The sequence below is a fragment of the Pristis pectinata genome, chromosome 20 (genome assembly GCF_009764475.1).
Source record: "Pristis pectinata isolate sPriPec2 chromosome 20, sPriPec2.1.pri, whole genome shotgun sequence".
In the NCBI taxonomy this organism is placed as follows: domain Eukaryota; kingdom Metazoa; phylum Chordata; class Chondrichthyes; order Rhinopristiformes; family Pristidae; genus Pristis; species Pristis pectinata.
In genome coordinates, this window is record NC_067424.1 from 36,515,595 (window position 1) to 36,532,158 (window position 16,564).

Genomic DNA, 16,564 nt, shown 5'->3' on the forward strand with positions numbered 1-16,564 from the left:
ACTGTCAAGCTTGGTACAGATGGTTGGGGATTAGCCACAAAGAGAAAATGAAGTCAAATGTGAAAGAGAAAGTCATCAGCTGGCCTTAACGGAGTTAAAATAACAGGCACTGGAAAACTTCGTGGAGTTGGTGTTTATGCTTGGTGACCAAGGCCACTTGGTTAATTAAATTCAACAAAGTAAGACAGGCGAGAAAGGAGGCAGGACTGAGAGTTCCACCAACCACCCCCCGATTGTCTAAAATTAAAGTAAATAAAGCAGGGATGTTTGCAAGACAAGCAGAGAAATACATAACGACTGTCTGTGAACCAAGGGAGGATGAGCATGCTCAACTGAAGAGATCCTCCGACTGCAGATTTCACCCAAAGTTTAGTCTGACAACAGGACGGGAATGTTTTTTTTCATCTTGTCACCTTATTGCTCGAGCAACTTACTGAATAGGTTGCGGCTTCCATTGCAAAACAATGAAGTTGCTGTGGCCAGACTGGTGTCACCCGAGTCACTACTTTGCTCTGGAAGGGGCAGATCTTACAACTCTCCTCCAATTAAATGTTGAAAATACCAAAGCTATCATCTCCTTGCTACAAGATCCAAACCCTGCACAGTTACTGCCTCACTCTAACCCCAAGCTGAGTTCTCAGTGCAGACATTCTCCAAAACAAAAGTAGCTTCCCCCTTCCTACCACTGCTGGCCTGCATTCCTGCTTTAGAACATAGAAAAAAACTACAGCACAATTCAGGCCCTTCAGCCCACAAAGCTGTGCCGAACATGTCCCTACCCTAGAAATTACTAGGCTTACCCATAGCCCTCTATTTTTCTCAGCTCTATGTACCTATCCAACAATCTCTTAGAAGACCCTATTGTGTGCTGTGATGCTTACACTCCTCCAAACCTCTGCTGCGTGTATGCTAACCACACTGAGTTCCGTCTGCGCATCAACCATGTTTGCTGGTCTACGTTGACTCCAAGTCCAGCAATGGCCTGACTTTAAAATCTTCTTTCTTGTTTTTCAAATCTCTTCATGGCCTCACCCACTTTGATCTCTGTAACATACTTCCCGCTGACCAACTTCTGAGATATCTGTTGCCCCCCTCCCCCCCTGCCATTTCTGATCACTATCTTTGTCCCACCACACACCTTCAGCTTCAGACGTCTTCACCTCTCTAATATAAAAAAAAACAGAAAAATCTGGAAATTCCGAGAAGCCAAACGTAGATTGGCTGACCGCTTTGCGGAATACCTGCATTCGGTCTGCAGGGGTGACCCTGGGCTTCCCACGGCCTGCCACTTTAATTCTCCATCACAATCCCACTCTGACGCAGTCTGTGGCCTCCTGTACTGTTGCAATGAGGCCCAACACAAGCCTGAGGAACAGCATGTTGCAGCCTTCTGGAGTCAATATTGAATTGTACAACTTCAAGTAATCTGATTTCTACCTGTGTCGTTCTTCCATTTGCGATAATAGCTCTGCATTTCACAACTCCCACATTCTTTGATCTATGTTCTCACTCTCTAACTGCTCCCATTCACTCACTGACCAGATGTTGTTTATGGCTTATCCCCTTGGTCAACCCAGTTTTACCCTGTCAGAGACATCCTTCTCGTTCCCTGTAACTTACAAGTTTTTTTTTATTATCTCTTTCGCAGTTCTGCCGATGGGGCTTTGACCCGAGACATTAACTCTGTTTCTCTTCCCACAGATGCTGCCTGACCTGCTGAGTATTTCCAGCATTTTGATTTTGGATGTCCAGCATCTGTAATTTTTTTTAATTTTTCTCTTCAACTCTCTTACTGCTCTTCCGTTTGAGGATAAATCCTACCATCTTCTTCAGGACAGCATTCATTTTATTGATTTTACATTCAAACATGTTCTTCAGTCCCTCACCGTTGGACCTGGGCAGAGACGGAAATGGCTGGACCTAGGCCCTTGTTATGGCTCACTCGTGCTGAGAAATGCCAGTGGCACCCAGCACCGCTTATTAGAGAGGGGAGCCAACCTGAAATCCGCAGAACCAAATCTCATGCATGTTTGATGTGGCGTTAGGTGGGAGCAGGATAAGAAGAACCCTTCATGAGAGGGAACAGCACAATGGGGAGGAGTTAGTGTGAAAGAAATGAAGGGGAGAGGGAGGGGGGTTTGTGGCAAGGGAAGACCCAGGAGGTGGTCTCTGACTGTGTTAATGAAGAGGAGCATTCCTCAGACCAGTAATTCTTCCATCGACAGAAGCCAGGATTCAACGTCAGTAAGTGTTTAATCAGCTGGGAGAAAACCAGTGTTATCAGATCTATTTCCATCTACAATGAGTCGGTTAGGGGATCATACAGCTCAAAGAAGCAATGTGAGGAGACAGGGGTGGGGGACATCTCTGGGAGCAATATGATGGTACCATGTACAATTGGGGACACAGAGGAGGATATAATGAAAGGGCTGTGGGGGGGAGGTAGCTAGTTCACTGTCAGCGTAGCCAACCATGTCGGGACACCACACTGTGAGTGAAGACACGCTTACACTCTCAAACTCCCCTCTGGCGACTGTCTGGTCTCTCAGCTGAGCTGGAAAGTGGGGAGATCCTATTTCTCACCATTGCAACTAATGGGCTCTTGGTGAAAGCTAATTGGATTTCTGGGATAAAGGAAGGGACAGGATGCTGACGATCGGAATGGAAATTTGGAGCCACTTTCTTCGAGTGGGGCCAAATATTTTCATCAACTGGTGTTTAACTTCCTAAGTTTCTTACCCTTGGGCTTGGCAGAGACTGAAACTGCTGGCGCTGGGCCTTGGTACAAGAAGCTTAGAGGTTTTGGCCATGAGTGAGAGGAAGCGAGCAGTTCAGGGACTAATACCCACAGCTCAGCCAATATCTGGATCAGAGACTGGGCCTGAATCCCACAAGACGGCCCATTATCAGGATCAGTTACTGGCCTCGGATCCAATAGGACAATCTATTATCTGGAACAGAGACTGGGCCTGAATCCCACAGGATGACCCATTATTCGGATCCATTACGGGCTCAGATCCCACAGGATGGCTCACTACCAGAATCTGGCCCAGATCCCACAGGATGGGCTTCTTTGCTTCTTTGAGTGTTTGAACCCGAGTTGATTGCTGATTATTCCAAATTTATGGTGAATTCCACATACCAAATTGAAGCACACTTCGAAACACAGCACAACACACAGCCAACCCCACATGCAGCCGGATATTTACACTGGAGCCGCATCCAGAGCTCAGGCAGTAGAGACCCCCGCTGGAAGCAAGAGCTATCTGTCGGAGAAAGGAAGAAGTGAGCAGGGAGCACGATAGAGAGAGATGGAAAGAGAGTGAGGGACAGAGGGAAGAGGGGTATCAGAGTGGGATTGGTCAAAATGGGGAAGGAAGGGAAATGAGGAAGACAGAGAGAGAGTGCCCAAGGGGAAGAAAAAGAGACGGCATAAGGATGGCAGAGAGCAAAAGAGAGACAGACAGGCAGAAAGAGAGAGAGGCAGAGAGAAAGAGAGCGAGACAGAGAGAAAGAGAGCAAGACACAGAGACAGAGAGAGAGAGACAGAGAGAGAGAGAGACAGGAAGAGAGCGACATGACAGAAATAACAGGACAACGTGCAAGAGGGAGGGGACAGAGGGAGAGGAAGAGAAAACAGAGATGGGTGAGACAGAGACATAAACAGAGGGGATACAGAGAGGAGGAAGTTAGAAAGAACACAAGTCAATGGGAGCAGAGGTGGGCCACCTGACCCCTCAAGCCTGTCCTCCAGTCAATCTGATCTGCCCCCGGCCTCAACTCCTCTTCTGTGCCAGTTCCACATGGCCCTCAATTCCTTACCTTCCAAAAATGTATCTCCCTCCTCTTTAAATACCTTCAATGATCTCGCCTCCTTAAATTCTTTAAGGGAGAAAACTCCGGAGATTCACCACCTCCTGTGAGAAGAAATCCCAACACTCCACAGTTTCAAACGCCCGCCCCTTTATCTTGTAACTATGTCTCTCATTCAAGATTCTCCCACAAATGGAAACATCTCAACATCTACCCTGTCAAGCCCCCTCAGGATCTTATATATTTCAATAAGACCTCCCTCCCCCTTTCTCCCAAACTCCAAAGAAAACAGAGCTATGCTGTCTCTGATAGGGCCAATCCTCTCATCCCATGAATTAGCCGAGATAATCCCTTCCACACAGTCTCCAATACTAATAAATCCTCTCTGAATTAAGGGGACCAAACTGCGCACAGTAGTCCAGGGTGCAGCCTCACCATCACCCTGTACAACTGTAACAATACTTCTATCTCTAAACTCCAACCCCCTTGCAATTTAGGATGATACGCCATTTGCCTTCCTAACTACAGGCAGTCTCTGGGTTACGTTAAGTTTTCCCTTCCTGAGAACTGTCCACAAGTCAGAAACGTCCCTTTCTATAGCTACCCATATTGTATTGCTATAATTCTTTCATATCATCGAATAATCATCCTAACGCTACCCATAGTTAAATTAATGAAATATATACTGTATGCAGTCATTGAGGAATACCATGAAACATATTATTATTGTTATTACTATCTTGAAAAATGCTTTAAAAAGGCATGGGAGAACATGTGTAAAGTCAGATTTCTTTAAGTCAAGTCACTCATAACCTGGGGAACCCCTGTACATGTTAACGCATTGTGTACCATACACAAGAGCATCTTGACACCTCCACACTCCAATCACTTGCAGCATCTCTCCATTCAGATAAAGTCTGCCCTTTGATTCCTCACACCGAGTACGTGACCTCACACTTTCCTGCATTGAACTCCATTTGCCGGCGAGGAGCGAGCGGGTGAGAGTGGAGGGAATCGGGGAGGGAGCGGGCAGATGGGGAGGGGGAAAAGACAGGGAGGTGGTGCAGAGAGGGAGCAGAGAAAGATGGCCAAGGGGGGGATGCAAGGAGCAGGGGGGCAAAGAGCTGGGATAGAGCGAGGGAAAATGCAGAGAGAGAGGGCAGACAGTGAGTGGGAATAAAGGGACATGGAGGACAGGAGAGAGGTAGGGGTGGGGACAGAACGGAAGATTGACGGAAGGCTTGTCACTGTGTAAGAAGGGCATGGAGGTAAGGAAGAGAGAGAGAGGGAGAGATTGAGCAAAAATAGCAGACAGGGGGGTAGGGGTGAGGGAGAGGAGAGTGAAAAGAACAGCGAGAGAGAGAAAGAGAAATCCAGAGGGAGGGAGAGGAGGAGGAAGCAATGGCGAAATGCAGAGGAAAGGATGGAGGAGGAGAGATAGGTGGAGAGAGAAAGCACCAACAGTGAGCGGCCTCAGACACACAAACACCAGTGCTGCACATTGCTCCAGGACCACATCTCACCCTCCCTGGCCCCTACAGTGTCATTGCCCCATTCTGAGATGGCCCAGGACGTTTCTGTGAAGATCTAATCCTGGAGTAATGAGGTAGGCTGGAGCTTGGGCACACTGACTCTTCAACACCACCCCTGGTGCACCCCTGGATTTTCCCATTACACATCCTGAGCACTGAGAGCTCATGTTACACCACCTTGGAACATGATTTTCTTACCTTCTGATGAAAAGTCATTGACCATAACGATAGCTCAGGGAGCTTCTCTCTCAGATCCTGCCTCGCTTGCTGAGTATTATCAGCACGTTCTATTTTAAAACCCCTTACAGGTCACTGCCCTGGGGCCGCTACCTTCACCAGGGCTGTGTGTTGCAACACGCTGGGTACATAGAGCCTTCCACAGGTGCCTGTGTTATGCTTTACTGGCTGTGTAGCAAGGTTCTATATCATACTGAAATGATAACAGAACTTGCTGGAAATACTCAGTAGGTCAGGCACATGTGAAACCTTACGTCTGACGTTACCTGTTTCTCTTTCTACAGATGCTGCCTGACCAGCTGAGAGCATCCAGCATTTTCGGTTTTTATTTCAGTTTTTCCAATATTGCAAGCTTTCTCAATTTTCCATTATTACACTGCATCCCGTGTACAGTCTTCAACACGGTCCCATGTTGTAATCCCCAGGCAATCTCATCCCAAACCAGGGTCCACCAGTAAACCATCCAGGACACACCACCTTCACCACAGTCCTGTGTTTCACTATCCTGAGCACATACCTTCACCAAGGTCCTGTGTTTCACCCTCCAGGATGCACCACCTTCACCACAGTCCTGTGTTTCACTGTCCTGGGTGAACTGCCCTCACTGATACACAATTTGAGAACACCATAACTTCACCAGGTGCCTACATATCACCGCACTGCCACACCAATCCTACTCCAGGATCCTGCATTACGCAGCCCTGGGTACATCAATACTTTTTTTCATCAGGGTTCCAAGTTAAACCATTGTGGCCATACTGCTCAACCTCTCCCATGAAACAACCCCTTAATCTCGGGAAACAACCATGAATACGTCCCTGAACTGCTCCGTATGTAATTATATCCCACCTTATTTAAGGAGTACACAGTACTCCTAGTGTGGTCTCACTAAGGTCCTTGAGTTATACTCCATATCCTTTGCAATGACAGTCAAGAATCTATTTGCATTTCTTCTTACTCCCTGTAACTGCACGACAACCTCCCTGCATTTCACGTGAAGGACATCCTGCAGCGTTCTACAGCCTCTCTCCATTTAGACAATATTCTGCTCTTCCACTCCTCCCACCAAATACTCCACCTCCCTCACACCATACTCCATCTTTCAACCTTTTGCCTTCTTACTGGACTTCTCCATATCCCTTTGCAGACTCTGTGTCTTCCAAACAGCTTGCTTTCCTACCTCTCTCTGTATTGTCAGCAATACATTCAATCCCTTTATTTAGGTTGTAAATATTTAAGGCAGAAGAGTAAAGGAGTGGTGGTAGTGTGACGATAAAGGACAACAGTGGGAAAGGATCTAGGTTCAACAGAAGCTGATTCCGTTTGGATGGAGATAAAGAACAAAAGGACCCAAAAAGACTGGCAGTCATAGATTACAGACCCCCTTGATGTTGCTGTACTGGTGGACAGAACATAATTAAGAAATAATAGGGCAGTGGTGCAACAGTTTCCCATCCACTCTGCAAACTAATGCTTTATTTTAGAAATTTTAATCTTTATGTGGATAGGGCAAGCCAAGCTGCCATTTCCAGGGCCCTGTCTCACTGCGCCAGGTACACTGACCATTTCTCAGGGTCCTGTCTCACTCCCCCAGTACACCAAGTGTCCCCAGGGTCCTGTCTCACACTGCCCTGGGTACACTGACCATTCACCACGGTCCTGAGCACATTACCTTCAATGGGGTGCTTTGTTATTCTGCCCTGGACACAGTCTTTACCAAGGTTCAGTGATACACCGCCTTGCACACACCGAGCTCCCCGGGGACCTGTGTTACACCGCCTTGGACACCTGTATTGCATCTCCCTGCACACAAGCCCTTCCTTAGTGTCCTGTGTCAGGCTTGATTCAATGAGCCTTCACCAAAATTCTCCACTGTACACACTTCCCTCACCATCATTGTGCATTACACTGCTCTGGGTAATCTCAGCCTTACCTGGATCCCACTGAACACCATCCTGGGCAAGCTGTATACACCATGAATCTGTGTGACACGACTTAGAGCACACAGCAGTGTCCAACAACACCATAAGCGGGTCACTAACTTCACCAGGCCCCTGTCCCAAACTGCACTCGTCACTATTAACACTATTTGACTTCATGTATGGTGGTGTGATCCAGTGAGTGTTGGACAAGTGAACAGAAACCCCCACCATCAGTCCCACGGGGACCAGCTGACAGTGGTGAATACTCGCCATTGGCCCCCCAGGTATGGGTGGTGGAGAGTCAGTGGTCAATGAGAGGAAATAGTGCCCGTGGCTGCCTGGTCAAACAGTCAGCAGAAGGCAATGGAGGGCAGGCGAGGAGACACCCCAAAGTAACATGCATCGCATCAGGCACACAGCAGCTCAGGGTAGCACACACACAGGCACACAGCGGTATGGTGTAGCACACACAGGCGAACAGCACTATAGAGTGGTACACATAGGTAGACCACAGTACAGGGTGGTGCACACAGGCATAGAGCTGTACAGGGTAGTACACACAAGCATACAGCAGTACTAGCTGGTACAGAGACATAGATGTAGAGCAGTACAGGGTAGTAGACGCACAGGCATACATCCTGTTAGTGCACACTTGCACAGAGCAGAACAGATATTCTCACAGACAACAACTGCATAAGCGATGGAACAAATTTCCATTTGGAATCTGTTTGGAACAGATTCATGGAGTGGAAGGCACCGTTCCAATTCAGGAGGAACAGTGGGGGAAGAGGACATGGTGTAATGTGTGCATTATGTACACACACCCGCACACAGAGTCAGTGACACCATCAATCTGACACTTTGTAAATGGATCACCAACTCCATCCTCCACTCCAAGTTACAAGGATATTCACGCTTTCTGGGAGAAGCAACAGATTCTCACCACAGTCTGTCGCCCCAAATCAATAAACCTTCCCGGGCCGAGAATCTCACTGGGACAGACCCAGGTCCCAGGGATCTCGCTGGGACAGTCCCAGGTCCCAGGAATCTTGCTGGGACAGCCCCAGGTCCCAGGAATCTTGCTGGGACAGCCCCAGCTACCGGGAATCTCGCTGAGACAGCCCCAGGTACTGGGAATCTTCCATTATGGAATATTTGAAGGGAATGAAAACATTGACCAGTGGAACATGCAGGGAAGATTCGCTGGAGATCAGACTATTCCCACCACATTCACTTTTCAAACCAGCAGGATTCACATGGACAGGGCATTGTACTTACATCTACTTCACTGAGGATGACGTCAATGATACTGCCGATGACAATCAGGAAGTCAAACACATTCCAGGGATCTCCAAAGTAACCCTGGAGAGAATCAAAACAGAATGAGGGTGAGAGGTCTGGACTGCAGAGATGAAAGGGAGAGATGGGGAAAAGTGTGGAGAGGTGAGAGGGGGAGGAGGGCAGAGAGAGTACGAGATGCAGAGAGGGAGAGAGGGGAGGAGAGGGGAGGAGAGTTTGGGGAAAGGAAGGAGATAAGGGAGTGAGGGGGGAAGTGAGGGGGAAGTGAGGGGGGAGTGAGGGGGAGGGGGAGTGAGAGGGGAGTGAGGGGAATGGAAGGAATTGAAGGGGGTGAGGAGAATGGAGGGGCTGAGGGGTAGGGGAATGGACAGGTGAGGGAGGGAGTTAGGGGTAGGAGGGAAGAGTTGGAGGGAGTGAAGAGGAGTGAGTGAGTAGGAGGGGGAGGAGTAAGAGGGGGTGGGGTGTAGGAGGGGGCTGTTACAATAAACACTATGGGTTGCTATGTGGAATGGATGTCCTGCGTTGAATGCTTGAGTAATGAACAGCACTGAAGCATCGTGTGCTGCCAAACTGAACTCTGCAGGGGCCCGATTTACAGACGGCTCGGTGTCGTGTGCCCCACTGTTCCGTTTATTTTGGGCGCGGTTTTGAAGTGGATCATGTTAACAGTGAAATGTGGCTCACTGCTCACCAAGATGAGGCTTCCTCTGAGCAGACATGGAAGGAGGAAGAAACAACAATGAACAAAAGCACATTTACAGTAAGAATTCTCTTCCCAGAGAGAGGAGGTCCCTCAGTGTCAGTCTCAGCACCCCGTCATCACTGCGGCACTTTTCTTTGGAGCACTGCACTCCTCTAGCCCCTGGTCTCACAGTGCTGTACTCCCAAGGCCTCTCCCTTTTCCCAGGTTAAGTACAGGAGGGCTGCTGGTTAGAGGTTTTCATCGGACAGTACTTATGGACAACAATGCATCAGTCAATGACTTGGAGGTAGCTGGTGCATATAACAGCAAACAAAATCACTTTCCTCAGTAAACAAAGTCTTTTTAAAGAACCAGGGAAACAGAAATAACAAGTCCCCCAATACAGTTTCTCCAGAAACATGTAGTGTGGAGGACAGTCACATATAAATGTGCATAAAAGTTATTTACATCCACATGGCGACCTTTTGAATGACAAGACACTTAGCAATTACCTGCACTCTGGATACCTACAGTGTGTCCATAATACATAAACGTGCCCTGCTCCAAATGGATTTAATGTTATGTCCAGAAATCGGATCATTTCAATGGAACCAGATTAAGTTTGTTTCAGATGGTAATCGGCTGCCCTCTATGAGACTGATGGGGATATTCTAGTTTCCTTACAATATTCCGGACTCCTGCCAGGGTTCTGCAGTTAGCCGAGAACTGAATGCAAAACTAAATCTGGACACAACAGGCCTCCCAGTGGGGAGTTCAGGATCCAACAGGGAAAGGCACAGATCACATTATCAGCCACATCGTCTCTGCAGCAGCTGTGGTGAGAGATGAGCAGCTCAGGAAGTAAAGTCATGCGTTTAATTGTTGGATGTTGGCACTGCATGAGGGAGAGAAAGGACTGGGGGAAGCAGAGGGGACATAGGAGAAGGCATGCAGGAGATTGAAGTGTGGGGAACAAGAGGGGTGGCAGGGAGATGGAGGGAGAGAGAGGTTGTGCAGGAGAAAGAGCACTGGGGAGAGAGGTGGGAGAGAGAGGGGGTGGTGAGGTGGGAAGGGGGAGAGTGAGGGGGTGGGGGAGGGGGAGGTATGTGACAGAGGTGGTGCGGGAAAGGGAGAGGGATTCTGAAGGAGAGAGGAGAAAGGGGCAAGGCAGGAAGATGGGGTGTGGGAGAGAGGGAAGGAGGAGCAAGGTTGCCAGTGGTCCCAGATTGGACCGTACCTCTGTACTTAAAACTGGCAATCGCTGGCCCAGTCCTGTATCAGTACAGGAAGCCCTCCTCCCCCATGTAATTTTCCTGATTTGAGCACAGGTATTGAGCCTGGGTCCTTGCTACGCTGAATGACCCTGGGACACTGTTTCTCCTGGAGTCAGGAGTTATCCGTCAGCAGTGTTCACTGTCAGTTTGTTGCTGATCACCAAGCTGATCGAAATGTGCATCAGAGCAATCCTCTTAGTACGTAATTCTGGGAACTGCTGGTAATGAGCACCACCCAAACCGCTCCCCTGAAGTGCAGTGTTGGCAATGTTAATGCAGTGTGTGGGCCTTTGCTGTGTGTGGGCACTTTAACTGAAGCAGGCTTCCAGAGTGCTCCAACACCTGCTTCAGTGCAACTTACGGGGGGCCTGCCTGAACTATGCTGGCAGGCTGGAGTCCAACTCTCCTCCAGCATCCAGCCCCTCACAACCTCACACCCCACCACCGTGAAGCAGCTGCTAGTTAACTTCTAGTGAACACAACAGTTACTGGCCTCCACAAACTGATAGAAAGCACTTTTACTGGCAGCAAACTATTTCTTTACTCTGGGCTTTAAAAGAAAATGAACTACTGTCTACTGTGGAGAGCCGTCTGCACCTGCTCCTTTAAGAGTACGGAAACAGTGATGCAGACACCCTGGTAATGTCTAATTAGCGAAGACCATCAGGGACCGCTTCACCATCCAGTCTAAGAGTGGAAGGTGCTCACTACCAAAGTCCAAAGCTCTGCTACATGTGATCAGACTGCTGTCAAATCTGGGATTGGACGCTCCCCAGCACGGTTACTGACTCTACGGTGGACCTCATTCTCTTCCATCAGCCTCACACCCACCTTGGCTTTGAAAGCGCAGAGTTTGAAAACCATTTCCAATGCAAAAAGCCCAGTGAAGACGACGTTCAGCATATCAGACAGCTGGTCCATCTCTTCCGACTGCTCGTAGTGCTGTGGAGAGAGGCAGAGTGAATCCAGGACAAATACCGACCCACAACACTGAGCTCAGCCCCAGCCAAGGTGAGGGCTGAAATCTGACCCTTACCCCAACCCTGGAACCACTGATGTCGCCATGAGACACCCACTTGAACTTTAACTCTTCCCCCCTCCCCAACCCCAACCCAGTCCATCACTGTCAGCAGCTTTAGATGTTTCAGGTCCAGATCTCCCCAGCCTACCCTTTGATGCTCTCTCCCTCTCTGTCCTCCAAACTTCTTGGACTTTCATCTCTCCCTCAAATAACTACCACATTTCCACTTTTCCTTACTCATTCCCATTCCTTCACTCTTCCAAATTGCCAGCCAAGGTTCAGTTGGTAGGATTCTCAGCTCGGATTCAGAAGGGCAGTAGTTAAGTCCCAATCCTGAGGTCTTTCCACAATAAACATCTTCACAGCAGTGTTTAGAGGTGATCCCAGTTGGAGCTGATGTTGTTGAAGCAGGTTTTGTATCAACATCCTGTGTGCCCAGTGACTGGATCCCACTGCAGACAGAGAGCAGTGTATCCCAGTATTCTGGCTAAGATTAACATAGCAGGTTCAGCTGATAGAGCTGCTGTCTCACAGCTCCAGCAACCCAGGTTCAATCCTGACCTTGGGTGCTGTCTGTGTGGAGTCTGCACATTTTCCGTGACCACTGGTTTGCTCCCATATCCCAAAGACGTGTGGGTTCGTAGGTTAATCGGCCACTGTAAGTTGTCCCTCGTCTGTCGGTGAGTGGTAGAATGTAGAGGAGTTAATATGAATGTGTGGAGAATAAAATAGGTTGGGTGTAAATGGATGCCCGATGGTTGGTGCTGTCATATTGGGCCAAAGCGCCTGTTTCCATACTGTACAAGTCTGATTTTATGATCTCAGTTGTGGGTGTTTATCTGGTCATGAAACACTACTGTTGATGGGAGCTTGCTGCATGTAAATTGGTTCCTGCCCTGTTCCCTTATTATATCATTGACTAAACTTCAGAACTACTGCCTTGGAGTGAAAGGGGTGAGCAACCCTCAACTACTGTTATTATGAACAGCTTCCCACTGCCAGTTTCTCATACAATGTCTGCCGCAGCCTCAGACATACATTGGTCTGCAGAACGTAGCATGCAAAAATGTAGGAGAGGTAGTGAGACAGAACAGACACACAAGGAAACTGGAGAAACTCAGTTAATCTTTGACGTAAACTCAGTCCCCCAACTCTGTGCCTGTGCTCCCCAACATAAAACACACACCACCCCACTACTCCACCTCCGTGGCCTTGCTCCTCTGGCTCCAGCCTTACTCACCTGCATCCCAAGACATATAGTGTTGAGGAGGATGAGGGCAAACATGAGGTACTCAAAGTAGGAGGAGGTCACCACGTACCAGACCCTGTACTGGTAAGGGTTCTTAGGAATGTATCTCATCAGGGGCCGGGCCTTCAGGGCATATTGAACACACTGGCGCTGTAGAGGAGACAGGGATGTGATTAATAAAAAGGGGAGAGTCAGCAAACAGACCAGCATGAGGAATTCAATCTTAACCCAGTGAGAGAGGGAGAGGGAGAGGGAGAGAGGGGTGGGGGGAGGAGGGAGGGAGAGAGGGGTGGGGGGAGGAGGGAGGGAGAGAGGGGTGGGGGGAGGAGGGAAGGAGAGAGGGGTGGGGGGAGGAGGGAGGGAGGGAGGGAGAGAGGGGTGGAGAGAGGGGTGGAGGGAGAGGGAGGAGAGGGAGGGAGAGGGAGGGAGAGGGAGGGAGAGGGAGGGAGAGGGAGGGAGAGGGAGGGAGAGGGAGGGAGAGAGGGAGAGAGAGGGAGAGAGAGGAGAGAGAGGAGAGAGAGGGAGAGAGAGGGAGTGTGTTTGTGTGTGTAGACTGTTACCCAAGTACAGGGTTAGTATGGGAGTGTTACTCAGATACGGGGTCCGTGTGGAACTGTTACCTGGGTACGGGGTCAGTATGGGGCAATGACTCGGGTATGGGTACTGTTTCCCACTATGGTAACAGCGCTTGTGGATTACCATCAGGGTATGGATGGACTGGCTGGAAGCTCTTCCCTTGTGCTTGCAAGACACAGACAGTGGGATCCAAGGTCTTGCAGCACTCACCTGATGTCTTTTAATGACTTTCACCTTTACATACAACATCCGGGGACCCTTCTTGTGGATGCAGCCTCAGTGTAATTTAAAAGGACAGGCTGAGTCAGACACAGTACAGCACCGGGAGCCCAGCTTGGGTCGCTCCTGGGATTCCCCCTGCCAGGTTTGGGAAACTGTAAAACTTATCGTGAAACTGTAAAACTTATCATAAAACTGTCACACCCACCAGTCTGCTGATCCAACCTCCCCCACACAACTAGGAACATCAACCTCTTCCCCAGATTTACAACTGCCTCATCTCGATCCTCCCGTGCCACCAATCCCATCCCCTGATGACTGATCAGCCCTCCTGAATATCAAACCCCTCCAGCTGGTTCACTCCAAACCCCTGATGCCCAGCCCTTCCCCCCGATCCCCAGCCGACCCTCCCCCTAATCCCCAGCCCCTCCCCCCCGATCCCCAGCTGACCCCGCCCCGATCCCCGGCTGACCCTGCCCCCCCGATCCCCAGCCGACCCTTGCCCCGATCCCCAGCCCCTCCCCTGATGCGCAGCCCCTCCCCCCGATCCCCAGCCCTTCCCCCACCCCGATCCCCAGCCGACCCTCCCCCCCCCCGATGCCCAGCTGACCCCTGCCCTGATGCCCAGCCACTCTGACCTATTGGTCTGCAGCCTCCTGCACTGCTACAATGAGACCCAAACAAGCTCGAGGAACAGCACCTTAACTTCCATCTGGGCACACTGCAGCCTTCTGGACTCGATAGTCCTACAGCTTTAGGTAACTTGATTTCTTGGTCTCTCTCAGTTGTCCATCTATGATATTGACTCAGCTTCTCTGTTTTTGTTCCCCTTTTCTCTTTTTTTTCCCCACTCTGGGAGTGGAGGACGTGTCCAGCCTGACCTGCCGGGCACATCCTCCTGCTCTGCATTTCACAGCTCTCACATTCTTCTGTCTGTGTTCTCACTCACTGCCCGATAGCCCTGTTTACAGCTTATTCCCATGGTCACCCCAGTTTTACCCTGTCAGAAACATCCTCCCCTCCCCACCGTCCCTGAGGCTGATCCAGCTTCTTTTGCCTTCTTGCCAAGTCTGACGAAGGGTCTTCGACCTGAAGCATTAACTCTGTTTCTCTTCCCACAGATGTGGCCTGACCTTCTGAGTATTTCCAGAATTTTCTGTTTTTGTTTTAAATTTCCAGCATCAGCAGATTTTCTTGATTTACAGATGCACGGTTCTTGGATGTGCATTGCGACCAGACTGTGGAGTTTGTTACCTGATGCAGTGACCATGGGGACGGTCCTGTACAGGGTGAATGGATGATGACTGTAACTGAGGTACAGAGTGAGCCCAGGGTGAGTGTTACCTGGGCACTGGATTGGGGTGGGAATTGTGGTCTGTGTAGGTGGGGCTGTGGCTGGGGATTGCTATGGTGAATGATTACCTGGTTTTTGTCCAGCTCACAGTTCTTGTACTCAGTCTCTCCCTGCTCCTGGAAGGTCACGATCACAAACCCTACGAAGATGTTCATCATGAAGAAAGCGATGAGGATGATGTAGACTATGAAGAAGATCGAGATGCCCACTCGATAATTGTAGATGGGACCCATGTCTTCAGTGTGCGAGTCAATTGCCTTATACAGTAACCTGGACAAGAGAGACCAGGGTTAATCCCCACCCGGCTTCTTGCCTGTGCCCCACCAACCTTCAAATGCTGTTCCGTCCATTTGCGATATCCCAGGCCACCTCAATGCTCAATGTCAAAGAGTAAAGCAGTGACAATGCAGATCAGGGTATTGGGAACATCCACCAATACAGAATACCTACTGAAGCTCCTCTCCCTCATTTACAATTTATCCCCCAGTGAAACTCTTCACATAGTGCTCAAGGGAGTTCTGTCTCCACCCCTGCTGGTGGGACTGTCATGCCCACCCCCGTACTCACACGAGCCCTGTGAATGCTGATGGACGGAACCCAGCCCCGGCTGCCACTGTCAATACTCACTGAGTTCCCTCCCGACTGTACTGGGACCCTATTCTTGGGGCAGGCGGTGGCCTCCTTTGTACTCACTGTGGGACACCTGTTGGTACTCACTGGGGCCATCCCTCGAAGGTGGAGACTGTGAAGAGGGCCAGCATCGCTGAGAGGACATTGTCGAAGTTGAAGTCGTTGTTCACCCACATCCGCTCCTGGACCGAAAGCTGGCCCGATTCGCCGTAGACAATGAACTGTCCCCTGGAAAGGGAGGGAGGGGACAGAAAGAGCGGGAAGAGAAACACAGAGGGAGGAACAGTGAGAGGGAGGGGTTGGAGTAAGGTTTGAGTGGGGAAAGAGATGGAGGGGTGAGCAAAAGCAAAGAGAAGTGAGTGAGAGGGCAAGGAGATGAGGAGAGGGAGACGTGGAGGGACAGAGCGTGAGGAATGGAAAGAGGAGGGAATGATGGACAAGGTCAATTGTGCAGACAGAGAACATGAGTGTAAGAACCAGCATGAGAGAGGATGCAGCAGAGAAGAGAAAACAAGAATATGGTCAAGGGAGGTGTGAATGGAGTTGGGGGAGATGGGAATGCAGATAGAGAGGGGAAAGGGAGAAGAGCAAGAGGGAGGTAGAGAAAATGAGTGGGAGTATGATGAAGGGTGAGGGAGAGAGGATGACGAGAGAGATCGTAAGGATGGGAGAAATGGGAGAGGGGCAGAGAGGAAGCAAAGGGAGGAGGATGAGCGAAGGGAGAGAGCAGAAAGTGAGCAGAGTGAGAGGACATGT

General features: G+C 49.7%; 1 protein-coding gene across 1 annotated transcript in view; it reads right to left on the reverse strand.

Annotated features, from left to right (window-relative positions):
* LOC127581076 (voltage-dependent L-type calcium channel subunit alpha-1S-like) overlaps positions 1-16,564 on the reverse strand; it is a 136,821-nt gene that overhangs the window by 31,064 nt on the left and 89,193 nt on the right. Inside the window, exons 24-28 of the mRNA XM_052035146.1 lie at positions 15,896-16,036; positions 15,247-15,448; positions 13,021-13,179; positions 11,591-11,701; positions 8,783-8,866 (exon numbers count right to left, since the gene is read on the reverse strand). Coding sequence (XP_051891106.1) covers positions 8,783-8,866; positions 11,591-11,701; positions 13,021-13,179; positions 15,247-15,448; positions 15,896-16,036 — 697 coding nt within the window. The remainder of the gene's footprint in view (positions 1-8,782; positions 8,867-11,590; positions 11,702-13,020; positions 13,180-15,246; positions 15,449-15,895; positions 16,037-16,564) is intronic.